Here is a 13934-nt window from a genome sequence, read left to right as displayed (position 1 = left end):
AAAGAAAAAAAGAAAAAAAAAAGAAAATAAAAAAAAAACCAAATCCCAAAACCACTCTGGAGGGCATTCTGCAGAGGGAAAAAAGGAAAAGGTGAGTATAAATTAAAAATCTTATGCTTTTTACCAGGGTGGGACTGCAGGAAGAATGCAGTTCTAAGGACTAAATCAATAAATTTCCCTCAAATAATTGAAGGTACCTACCTCACAAAAGGCAAAAGTTAATAGTTCGTTTTCATCTCTATTTGTCTGACTATATTAAATAAAGTTCTTCTATAGCTTTAGAAAGGACAAATACTTTTGTAAAATCTTGCACTGTTGTTATTTGGGTTTTCATTTCTTCTCCACATTTCATGCTACCTGCCTCTCACAACACAGGAAATTCTGCTCATACATATTTTTTCTTCCTGTGAAGTTTATGGGAACATTAGCTAGTTTTCTTGAGACTATAATGGAAAGCCAGATTTCGCTTTACAGATGGGGCATCTCATATTATTATACTTCTTCAGTTTTACTTAGAAAACTAACCAGCAAAATAAAACACCAGTCATTCTGAAAACAAAGGAAAGAAGTGAAAACATTTCCCTAACTAGAGATACCAAACAACACTGTATTTCTTACTTTTTTTTTCTTCAAAATTACATTCATATGACTCCCAGCAAGATTTTTGATGGATTAATTCCTATAATCCACCAGTTGCTTTTTTTCTTGCATTCTATGTAATGGATCATTTTTATTCTTCATACAAAATTGCTGATGATAGATTTCACTATATGTCTAATATTCCTTTTAGCCCTGCATCTCAGAAGAAGATAATACTCACTGCTATTACATCTTTTTCTAAGTACTTTAAAACTCTCTAACAAAATATTCATTCTGCCAAGCTATCTCACACAAATGCTTCAATATGTGCACTGGGATTCTGGATCAGCTTTTCAGGAAGGGATAGGATACACATAAATTAACTATTTTTAATAGGCAGCTTAGTGCCTTTGCAAAGAGGTTTATGCATTCCTATGTGAAAACATACAGTATATTTCTAGTTTTGTGAACAACTGCCTGAAAATTTCAGAAACTTCTGAATGAACCTCTTCTCATGCTTTAAATATAGTGAGCATATTTCATTTCAGTTTAAAGCAGAATTAGAGGTTTTCTAGGTAGAATAACAGTCAGATATACACTCTGGATTTCTGCTTGCTAATGTCATCCAAGGCTGTGAAAATACTTAGCTAAGTTAGGCAATGCCAAGAGACATCTATTGACTAATTAATGTTTTTCATAGAGTTTATACTCAGGGGATGGGGGCAGAATAAATTCAGCTGTGAAAAATAAAGTTTTTGCTAATAAGTGGTATATCCACAGTAGTAGGAGGTAACCAGAACAGTAAATTGACAAAGCCACATACAGTGTCCTCACAAGCACCAACATATAAATGGTATTTTACAAAGCATCCTGGAATCTGCCACTACCTTCAGAAATAATCTTCATGCACTAAAGATGGGGCTGCTTTTGATCAATAACCCAGAAGAGTGTCGTGCTGAGCACTGCACAGATGCTGGCTGAGTAACAGTCTCATATCTGATCTGGTGCCTGGCAGTCCAGCCTGTGTAACCGGAAAAGTATCTGCAATACCCAAGGTCAGCTCTGCTATTTCCCACTTTTCCTTCTGGAGATCAAATTAAATTACAAAGAGATCAAAGGGAATCGGTCCTTCCTCTGAATCAGATAGCTGAAAAAATACAGGTACAGTCTGCAGCTGCTTTTCTACATCTAGACCCTCTCTGACAAGGCAAAACAAAAACTGCGTTTTGGGGCTGACTCATTTCTGGACTAGTCCCAGTCTATGTAGGGCCATCACAAATTTCAAACAATAAATGAACACCTGCTTCTTTACAAGGTAGTAACTTGTTTCACTGATCTCTCATGCTAGAAATTGTTATAAGTAACAAGGTTGGAGATATTCATAACATAAACGGAAAGGCCTGCTTTTATAACTTCATCTTTCTGATGTTTCAGATGAAATAACAAGTACTGTTGAATTAGAAAAACTTTGTTCTGGAAGGATTAATACTTTTATTTTCATCTGCATTATGGAGATGAAATATGCAGCATGATTCTGCTTTCAAGTAACAAAACGAGTCTTGATAGGGTGACTGTGACACTTCATCCTGTCCTTCAACCTACAAGAATAAATCACTGTGTATTCTGGTAAATGAGCTCAGTGTTTGCACGAGTTTATATTCTCAGACAAGAAGAATACAATCTCCATCTACTGGAGTATTCAGATCTAAATATTATTATTTCAGAATGCTGCAATAGACTGAGTCATATCACTCTGAAGATACAAAATAAGCTATAAATAAACACAACGAAAGTGTATGTTTGCCTTTTTTAAGGCTTGTGAACATATTTGTTCAAGATGAATGTCAGAGGCTTTGAATAAATAAATGCCTTTTATTTGGTGGCTGCAGTATTAGTGCAGACGTATTCCAAGTCAACAACTTAGTGGGAAAGGGAGAATCAGATGAAGCAATCAGGAAAAATAAAAGGACATTTTAATAACCTCATCAATAAATATTCAGAAGTTTTAAAAATTATTTCTCGACCTCCTACAACTTGTGTAAGAACAGGGTTGCCTGACACTATTTTCAATGAAAATTAAAATCCTACCACAGCCAAATAAATTAAAAATTACTATGATGTCCTGAGACTATGTAAAAATAAAAGCTGGCACATAAATATAATTAATTTGTATGGACTTCCATCTAATTGTACTCAGATGGCTAAGGACTGCTGTCAGTCAGCTCAGCTAACAAATCACTGCAAGAGTTGCTGCATTAGTGAAGCTATAAATGGCAACAGTGCATATTACTTATTCAGGCTTCATCCATTCCTCAATTTACTGAGGTCAAATTGAAGAATACTGAAACAAAACTCCCCTTTGTGTTAAGGTCTACATGTGAGAAGACTTTTCAGTATAAAATGTGTAAACACAATTACTGTGTTTGCACTGTGCCATTTTAAGTACAGGTGACTAAACCTAAAAAGAACAAAATAAATCAGGGGGACAATTTGTAGCAAACTGATTCAACATTCCCTTAAAAATAGGAACATTGGAAATGCCATTCTAGATCAGGCCTGCCTTCCCTGGTTATTGTCAAATGGCAGCACAGAAATAAGCAGAATGCAAAAAGCACAGCTCTAAATCTGATTGTTAGTATTCAGCAAAAAGATATAAAACTTTATAATTTGATTTACTATGCTAACAAAAATCTGATTTTTTTTCTATTATAATTCTACCTCATCCTGATACCTTGCACAATTTTAGTTGTGTGGAGTTTTATTGGTTCTTAAGATTTAAGCCTCAGCAATTTCTTGCAACAAGTTATATCATTTAACAATGCCCTGGATAGAAATGAATTCCCTTCACTAACTTCTTATTTCCTTAAAACTCAGTATACTGCAGTATAGAGTACACAGAAACTCCAATGCTCCCTCTCAAAACCTGTCATTAATTTATGTATTAGTCCTTCATACACTAGAACCCTGTGTACTCTGATTTACGAGAATCCCAAACTTTTCCCTTCCTTTGGAACACCTTCTAGAGCTCAGACCACTTCCACCATGGGCCATATCCTTCAAGATCAGTAAGCATGGGTACAGAAGAATTTTATGTAACTGATCTATCTGAGGTTTCTGAGGTAATTTTCAATGTTATGCTTCATGCACTCTTTTTCCCCATTTTGATTACAGTTGTACAATGAAGGTTGCTACTGAACTGACGACAGTAAAATTAAGGTTTCTCCATACTTGAAAAAGACATATCTTTGTAATGGAAGAGACTTTGAAATTTGTAGATGAAATCATAATGAGCTTTCATGACTTCAGTCATTGTCACAAAGCTGTCAGATAAATTCAGCTTCACAATAAGCTCAGCTTTGAAGATAACAGCAGTGTTGGAGCAATCACATTATTGCAATATGGGAAACAAAAACTGTGATTTTATCTGGCTTCAGTCCAGACTGCTACCATCATTCCTTCTGAGATTAGTTTATATATGAATCCCTAGAGTACCTTTTTGTCTTCCTTGGGAATATCTTGCTGAAACTTCTTAAATGCTATAACTTAATCTATTTTTTTTCATCACTGCACAAACATTCTGGCTAATAGCCAGAATCAAAAACAGTTCACACAACAGGGTCACTCTCCTGTCTTGCTCCTCGCTGTGCTTCAAGGTGAAAGCAGGAGCTTTTGTTGAATTCATGACTGCAATTATGATACAAAACTCTTGATTTCTCTTACTTCAGCCCTCAGAGACATGTAGTGCCTCCTAAATGAAATGCAAATCAACTTTTGTGTCGATGATGCCCCAAAAGTTCAGGTCACCAGAAAATATAATCCAAATTTTTCCTCCAAAATGACTAAAAGCACTTATAAGTAACATATGTCTAAACACATTCCTTTAGGAGATCTGGAGTAACCTTCCAATAACCCGATGTTTCTCCTTCTAGGAAAAACCACTGGTATGTCCAGTGGGTAAAGACGGATAAAGCTAATATCGATTAACAGAGTTATATAAACAGGTATAACTAATAATAACTCTATTTAACCACTCTATCATGAATTTACTATAATTTCTTTTGGAGTTGCTCCATTTTGATTGTCAGAAAGCCCTTTTATCTTCTTGAAGAACAATGTCAGAAAGGTATGAAGTGGCCTATGTTAGTAATATCCTAAGAGACTGCACTGCACTTTCCATTTACATCAGAATTATGTTTTGCCCTGGAGTTGTTCAGCAATTTGAAAATCAGAGATCAGGTGAAGCAGCCTGTCTTTATATGCATTGATTTTTTGTTTTCCACAAATTTGGAATAGAGGTTTATTGTAATTTTTTTTATTTTTAAAAACAAAACACCCTATATTAAATACAATTTTAGTTGTTATAAGAAGTCCAGGATACTCCAGGACAAACTTTTTTTTTAACAGCTCTCCCTGTTTATGTCAATTCTGATTTCATGGAAATACTACTTATGTACCAAAAAAAGCTACACAACCCATACAAAAAAACAAACAAACAAAAAAAAAAAAAAAAACAAAAACCAAAAAAAACAAAGAAAAAAAACCACACACAAAAAAAAAAACCCCAACAACTAGATCCACAATCACTGGAAATAATGAAGCCTGATTTCCTATAAGTTTATATGTCAAGTCTTTTAAGTTGATCCATTTAATCCTCTCACATTTCCCCTTCCCATACTCCTGCCTGTAGGAATTAGCAGTCCAACTGCTAAAAAATTAAGAGACGCGTGTCTAGTCACAAGCAACACATCTGCTGATACATGCACTCATTGACCAGCACCTGACACCACTTGGACCAAGCAATGGACTCAGCTGCAAGTCTGTCTCTTAATGTAGAAACAAATTTAAATATTTTTCCCTCTACTGGGACCCTGTTTTTCATGCAACTTGTCCCAGTTCCTCGTTGTCATCTAAGGCCACTCTCCTATCAAATGTATTTGTAATGGGGGTGTGGGTGCCTTACTTATGAGCAGAAGAGTAAGAATACCTGACAGACCACAACATCATCCTGTAAGCTCTATTACTTGATAAAACTAAGCTAGAATTATGCCATCTATTTTTATTCTGGTTTTTAGTCTTCAGTGACAGTTATGGATTACTTTCCAGAGATAACTTAATGTTCTAGGTCCACAACAATGAAAAAAACTTAGGCTCCATGAAACACAAGTCCTTAGGAAATATCCTCAAGTTTCAGTTTCACTCATTAATTCAACTTAAAATTAGTGTAGCACAAAACTTTGGTACCCAAGCTTCTTTCCTCCTATTCTTCTCCTTTTTCATTCATATTCAAAACCTATCCAGTCAAAAAAAAGAAGTTCACATCTCTTAACAGTGAGTCCTTGAGCCCATCACTGCTGGGTGCAGACTGAAGGGGGTTTCAGGTACTTTTTCTGTGGTTATCAAAGGCAGCAATGACCACAACTCAAATACAGGACCTCACAGAGTGAGGTCTCACAGTATTACATCTAAATAACAATAATGAAAACTACATCTACAGCAAAAGAACTGCTGAAAACTGCAACAAATGGCAAAACCTGAGACAGGACACACTCCAGTGTGCCTGGTGTTTTAGGAAACAGTGGGGCAAATTCTGGCTGAAGGAGATTTGGTCTCCTGTCTCTGGTCAGTACAACTCCCTAACTGGATGGAGGCACGTGGCTGTCACTTGACCTCAAGGCACACACTGGCTGTTGCCTTCACCCAAAGCCCTGAGAAAGCTTACACACTGTTACACTAACATTTATTTACTATGTTTTTTAAAATAAGATTTGGACTTCTGAATCAAACATTCATCATCTGTACGACGGATACACATACGCCCAATACAAAGTTCTTGAATGTGTTCGCTTTGGCAAACCCTTATAATTAGATTTGAAAGAGATCACAAATCAGATGGCATTGGTCCATGAAAGAAGTTATTTTACATGACCTGGAAGTCCCTGAAAGAGCTTGCTACAGAAATCTCAGAACAGGACTGCAGTCAGTGTCAGTTGTCACAGGTTGAATTGAATAGTTTGAAGAAGAGACAGTTTCCTAGTAGCTAAAAATGTATTTCACAGTTTAAAGTTACTTTAAAAATGACATTTCCCAAAAAAAGGATGCTTCACACTATTCTAATCAAGAAAGCAAACACCTTACATTTCAGCCTCTTTTCCAAAATTCAATAAATGAAACAGCAAAACGATTCTGGGTGTGTGCCCAAATATGACCTTAAACAGCTCACATTTGGATACATATGCACATCAGTTCAATCAGTTTATATTTCACATTTACCTTGACCATGAATGCCAAGCTGGTAACTCACTTTACTGACCAAGGTAAGCAGATATGTACAATTGATCAAGATTTTTAAGCATTTACTAAAACTATTTCTTATTATTTTTTTGGGTTTTTTTTGTTTTACCCTCTTTAAGTAACTTGTTATTGCTTTAAATTGCAGTAGAATGTGCAGCCTCAAAAGAAGAGAGGTTCTATTTCGTTAAACCTTTAAAACATAACAAGAGTTAATACCAATAGAGTTTGCATTACAAAAGAAAAAAGGACTGAAAAAGGAAATGAGCATAAATAGGCAAACATCATATAAATAGTTCAATTTCTTATACATCATGCTTGCGAGATTGTTTTCTGATTATGCAATAGATTATTTTTATTAAATCAAATGGAAACTTAAAAAATAACTATAAAAATGGCATAATGACAATTTTATATTCTGGTCACTTTTCTGGACTATAAATTTCAAACTTATTTTGTGAGATGGCAAGCAAAAAAGGGCAGACTGCTCTCTCTGATGGACAAAGTACTTCTGAAAACCTTCCATGTTCAAATTCTCTTTAAGAAATTGATGAAAGAAAAAAATTCTTTCTTTTTCTTTTTTTTTCATCCTCTTTCATTACAAAAACTCTAGAATACAAGTACACTTTCTGAAAAAAAGTTTTGTTCAGAACAATTCCAAAACATTGTAACAATAACACTAATAATTAAAAAAAAACATGCAAAACAACAAAAACAACAAAACCACAAGACAAAAATACCAACCAAATAAATATCATCTTTTTTGGTTTTGTTTGTTTGTTTGTTTGTTTGTTTATATTCCACAGAAAAACACAGTATGCTTTGTTCTGGTGTGTGTAAAGTATATAGCATTTACCAGTCACCCAGTACAAAAACTAAGATTAATGTATATGTTAGTATGACTGAAATGAGAACACAGACAAATATACACATAAAGCATGTCACCCAACTTGAGCCTCAAACTAAATTCCTCATTCTATTGATAATTCTTTTAAAAAGTTATTCTTTTATTACTGGCCTGAGACAAATTCAAGTAAGATTATGCTTCTCAAGGGAAAAGAAGCATTTTCTGAAAGAAACATACATCTTATCTGAGTATGCTGTAAAATCTGAAGATGTTTGTCCTCTGAGTCACATTAGCACAGTCCAGAGAATTCCACAGTTCCTTCTCTAGGGCCTGTATCACCTGCATACATGAGATTAATACCTGTTTTGTGATCTGCTTAAGCTTTCTATTGCCAGACTTTATCTGCTCTTAAATTTGGTTGCGATGGTTCTATCTGTTATTAGACAATTTTAAGCACTCTTTAGTAGCTTTGATTAACTTAAAGACTTTGACAGGTCCTTATGACTCCAGATTTTGATTTCGAACTTCATCTTTTTGACCTTTATGAGTCTCTATGGTCAAATTCTGCTGAATCATATTGATTTACAGTTTCCTATATTCAGTGAAAACACCTTCAATCCTAAGTCTCTGACCATCCATTTTCATATACTGAGTGCACTTAAGCAACAGATGCATCTTTAAGATACCATCATGGTTTTCTCTCTGTGGAATATTTATATGCATCAAAATATTTATCATTATTATTTTATAAAATGAGTCGGAAATAACAGTAGGGACCTCTACTGAGTTCTGATAAAAAATATTCAAGTAGCTTGGCTGTTACCTGCTATAAGGCAGACAAAGTCAGAGAACCAACTGATGAGAAACATGCAAAAAGACAAGCACAGGCAGTAGCCTGCTGTGATATTGCAGCCTAGGAGAAATACAATCAAACTAAAAGGAAGAAACACTGTTCATTAAAAATTGTGTGGTATCAATCATTAGGTAGACACAAACTATAGTCATTAATATGGTAAAAGCTGCAAAATAAGGACAGAAAAATAGATTAGGAATGGCTATACTGCAGTCTCACAGCCAGGTTGCAGATTGGAAAACAGAAGAGGCAAGGTTCTCCTAGGAAATGAAATCTGGTCCCCTGATACTTCCAGCAAGCATACCGTAAGAGTCTTAAGACTTATAAAAACAGTTACTGTAGTTGGATTTTTCTCATGATTCCCTAAAAACTAATTTCTATAAACAAAGAACTAGTACAGTTGAAAGGGGTCCCAAGACAGCACTTCATCCATCTTACACCTCTGATGCATCAAAAATTTCATTTCAAGAAGAAATGAAGCCTTACATAGTTACTATCTTCTTGAATAATAAGTTTTCCAGTCCTCTACCCTTTTTTCTTCTCCTCTCCACAGGCCACAGACACTGAACTATTCAGCTGCAACTCATGCTGCTCAAATGTTGTGAAGGTTTCATAGAGTTCATCCTCATTGAAGAAGGTAAACCAGAAACCTGGAGAGTCTCTATCTCTCTATCATTTAATGGTTGGGAGAACCAGGCACTTTAAGTCCCTGAGTCTACTCCCAACTATGCCTTTAATTCACGTGATAAATGTTTGGCTCATAACATCTTTTACTCCAGACAAAACAAACAGTAGATAATATAGATTACTATCACTTTCACTGCAACACTTCCAGAGATTTTTTATATTCTCAAGTACTCAAAGCTAGTTTTTTGAAAGAAACTAATTTCACTAAATATTTTGCACAACTTAAGCTAAGAATAACTATAATCAGTAATGAATGGAAAACAGCAGTAAGAGGATACATTATCTTGTCTTTTATTCACAATGGTAAAATTAGTAATTCTAACTGTTTGGAAAAATACATAACTGCTACAATAAACCCAAAAATTTGGTTAAAGCAGAAGAAAATCCAATAAGTTTCATATTTTTGCTCCTTATTCATAAGACTTTGTTAATATAAATATTTAAACTCTTCAACAATTAAAAGAAGGCATAAAAATATTTCTGATTTCACTTTCTTAGATTAATGAAACAAACTCTGAGAAGAAATAAAGTACTTTTTCTCCAGCTTCACTTAGTGACTATGCCCTGCTATGGCTGCAAAGCCTCTCAAAGGTTTAAATTCAGTGACAAGTAACTCAAAGGTTCAAATTCAGTGAAACTTAAACAGAACACAGACTTTATACCACAGTCCTTTGTCTTGCAAGAACACCAGGGTTTATAGAGGATTTCCACAGTAGATGGGTTTCCATTGGTGGCAAGTTTTAGCAAGACAACTATGTACTCCAAAGCTTGAAACCATCAACACAATACTTTTCTAATTAATGAAAAATCTCCAGAACATTTCCACAGCTGAACTGGTAACTATTCTGTGGTGCAGCAGAGTATGTGCTAAGACTGTTAATAAATTACAAACCCCAGCACCATTAATCTCAAATTAGTTATAATAAGAAATTTTTACACAAAAGGTTTTCCTACTTTCCTCATAGAGCTTTCCAAGCAAAGAGCCACATATTTTTGATTTAAGACCATGGGAAGATTCTCTGCAGAATAAAATGCCACTATATTTCAGAAACATTACTATAAGATAAATAGGAACAAGTGAGGGAGAAAACCTTCATATTGTGCTCTTTTCAGTGCGAGTCAAGAAGGTTTAACACTAAATCTAGACCATATGTCTGCTTTTTTGGTGTACCATCAGAAGAGACAAATGTTTTGGAAAACTTGATAGAATTCTAAGTTATTGGGTTAATTCCTAAAGTTTAGCTGAAATAAAAGAACAAGCCTCTTGGATGTTTTTAATCTACTCAAAATGCAAATCATCAGAATAAATTTTAAAAAGAGAACAGATCCTGGGAAAATGCACAAAACCTTTGAATTAGAAAAAGGTAATAAATTATCCTTTCTTTAGTACTGAATTACTGTCAATCTAACAAACGGACCACAGATTAAGACAAACCTCAGAATTAGGTCTCTCTGAAATTAAGACATGTAAAAATTGTTTTAATAGTAAAAAGAAAACAAAAATTTCTTCTACGTCTTTACCTACCCACCTCTATTTATTCAGATATAAGAAAAATCCCCTACATGTTTTCCCATATGTTTCTCTTGATAAACTGGGTATCAGTAAAGCACTTCTACTCATTCAAATCATCCCACTGTAAATTCAAAGCCTGCCAGCTGCTAGACTGCTGCTGTGCCAAGATCACTGCTATCCAATCTCACCTCAGCACTTTCCTGGTGCTTCCATGCATTCATTGATTGGCTCCTTATGTATTTAGATGTGAAAATTAGCTTTTTCTCTGCTGTACAGAACATGGTACACTGGAGTCCTGGGCTCATAACTTATGCACTCTGATGATAAAAATAAAAAACCCACTATAAACCTGCAACGACACATCTACATCTGCACCAACCTCATCTCAAGAAGCTTAAATTCTAGGTCATACTGTGAAAAAGACGAATTATATATATTTCTGATTGATAAATTTGTGGATTTCAGCACACACAAGCAACACAGAGACAAAAACAGTCTGGTGACTACTCATGTTAGGGGTAGAGCTTATAGACATACATAGATCTCTTATGGGCATAGAGTGTTAGGACAGGTGGAAATAGCTTCAAATTTTGCCAGAGGAGGTTTAGATTGGATATCAGGAAAAATTTCTGCACTGGAAGGGTTATCAGGCAGTGGAACAGACTGCCCAGAGAAGTGTCAGAGTCACCATCCCTGCAGGCATTCAAACACACATAGATGAGGCTCCGAGGAATACGGTTCAATGGAGGAGTTGTCACAGCTGGGTTAATGGTTGGACCTGATAACCTTTCCAACTTAAATGATTTTATGATTCCATGACATAGAGACATCTGTGGCACATGGCACATGGCCGTAGATATGTGAAGAGAAAGCTGAAAATTGCTTACCACGCTGCAGCCAGGACAGTCAGGACCATTTTCACACGTCCTGCGCCGTGCCTGGATCCCTCCTCCACACTGAGCCGTGCAGCGCTCCCATGGCCCCCATCCTGTCCAAAACACATGAGGGGGGCACAACAAATGCTCATTGCAGTACCTGTGAGAAGAGAAATAAGGAAGTAAAGAATTTATTTATTTTCAAGGCATGACCTCCCCCAAAACCTCCCTCATTTGCATAATTTAGATAGATATTTGTGCAAGGAAATATTTTATACAAAGTGCCTCTCCCTACTCATTAAGCACCTCACTAACAGTTGCAACACTGCACAGAGTGTCTAAACATTTGAGTGGGGTTTTTTTAGGTTGCAGTTGTGTGGGTGGAGCATTTGTTTGCTTTATGCAGTGACTTTAAACATTTCATGCGATGCAGCCACACGATTGCACTGTGGTCACGTAAGCAAGACTGCAAACTACTTTATTAAAACCAGATGTGCCTCTGTGGCAGTCAACCAAACAGAAGGCAAACATTCATGCAGGCAGTCTCTTATCAGTCTCCAGCTAAGAATTGATTAGGATCTATCTCTCTCATCTTCAGATAGCTACAGTTGCTTTTTGCTCTTCATAGCATTTCTGCTTCTATGGACAACATAAAAGCTAAAACATTGATTCTAGGCATAAAGACTTGCACTTGTTTATAATGTTATTGCTTTATCTTTTAAAGGGTGTTTTTAGCTATTATAATCTTTGAAATATTCTCCTATAGGCTGCAAACTGATTCAGAGGCCTCGTAGGTTCTTGAGGGAAGCGCTATTGAGTTGTCATTTTTGTAACAATACATTCAGAAGGAATGTGGGAAGGTCCCAGCTTCAGCTGAGTTTTTTCAATTTTTGTAGAAGCCTTAGATTCCTGATTTTTTGAGTGTGCCATCCAATAATTCTAGCCATAGCATATGCTACTTTTTAAGGAAGCTCTACACAGGTCCAAAGGATTTGGGCCATCAGCTAGTGTGACTAGGACTCTCTAAGACACCAAGCTCTTACTTAGATAAAGCAAACACACATAGTGTGTTTGCTTTAGTCAGGAAACACACAACACTAAAGAAATCCTCTGATAGTTTATGCATGCATCTGGGTGGCTCTTGTTACAATACTGACTGCCCTGAATGAACAAATCAATCTGACACAGTATTCCTCAATTTTTACACAATTCATCCAAAATCTAATGTCTTCTTGCCCTTCTAACAAGTTTTCATCTCTTGGCACTCCTCTACAGTGAAAACTGCCTCTAATACTCCAGTTATTCATTTTCTACAAAAAGAGAAATGACATTATGAAAAGATGTCATTTTCAACAAGAATAGCCACAACAGGTTTTTTGCTTGTATTCAGAAAGCCTCAATATCTGCAAGCTCTAATTCTTCATTATCCTTCATTATAAGGAATTTGAACATTTGGAACTCTATGGAGGGCAAAAAAATAATAATGGTGGTGTAAGTAACATACTAAAGTAGATTTATTGCATATGCTGGAGCCTAAGATTCAAACTTTGTCCCTAGGTCTGGGCAACTCCATTAAAATCTAAAGACTTGGAGGGAGGTTAATAGGGGAGTGACATTTAGTTTTCTGCTTTTATAGAGTTAAGAAAATTATTCACAGCTTGTATTGACCTTTCCTCTGGAAACTGAGGAAAAAAATGCTCAAACCCTCAATATTTATGAATCTGGTGTCAGAATTCTTCAGTGCGTGATTTGGGTAAACACATTACAGTTCACATTATATTAAAGATACATAGGAATGTTCTGTGCCTGAATATTCTTTCCCTAGAACTCCAACTGCACACATTCTTTGTCACATGCAGTCATTTATGTGAATGCGTGTGATAGTTTCTTCCAGATAATTTGTTGAGAATGTATGGTCAATAAAATATAGATGTAACATCAGCATTTATTCAGTCAAATTAGAACTAACTTTGCATAATTTCAGTTCGTAATGAAAATATGTTAATTTGGGAGACACACTGAGGCTGAAGCAAATCTGCCATGAAGCTGAGAATTACCTATATTCAGCCATGCAGAAGTAAAATTAAGGAACTTGTCTTGTCTTAAAATAAAGGCATCTACAGTTTAGCTATCTAAAAATGAAGTAGTCATCTAACTTGAAAAACAGCTCATGGAACAAAACAGTCCAGTTAAAAATATGATTTATGTCACCCTAAAGCAAAGGTCATTTAAATACACCCCTCAATGTACAAATTGCTTTTCTTGGACTATAAATGCTACAGGGGAGACAGA

General features: G+C 35.5%; 1 protein-coding gene across 4 annotated transcripts in view; it reads right to left on the bottom strand.

The window, feature by feature from the left end:
- SEMA5A (semaphorin 5A) overlaps positions 1-13934 on the bottom strand; it is a 315396-nt gene that overhangs the window by 57158 nt on the left and 244304 nt on the right. For all 4 annotated transcript variants that reach the window (XM_064428870.1, XM_064428877.1, XM_064428886.1 and 1 more), the window contains one exon: positions 11655-11802. In XM_064428870.1, the coding sequence (XP_064284940.1) occupies positions 11655-11802 (148 nt within the window). The remainder of the gene's footprint in view (positions 1-11654; positions 11803-13934) is intronic.

Source organism: Passer domesticus, chromosome 1, assembly GCF_036417665.1.
Source record: "Passer domesticus isolate bPasDom1 chromosome 1, bPasDom1.hap1, whole genome shotgun sequence".
Classification (NCBI taxonomy): Eukaryota; Metazoa; Chordata; class Aves; order Passeriformes; family Passeridae; genus Passer; species Passer domesticus.
This window is presented reverse-complemented; position numbering and strand designations above follow the sequence as displayed.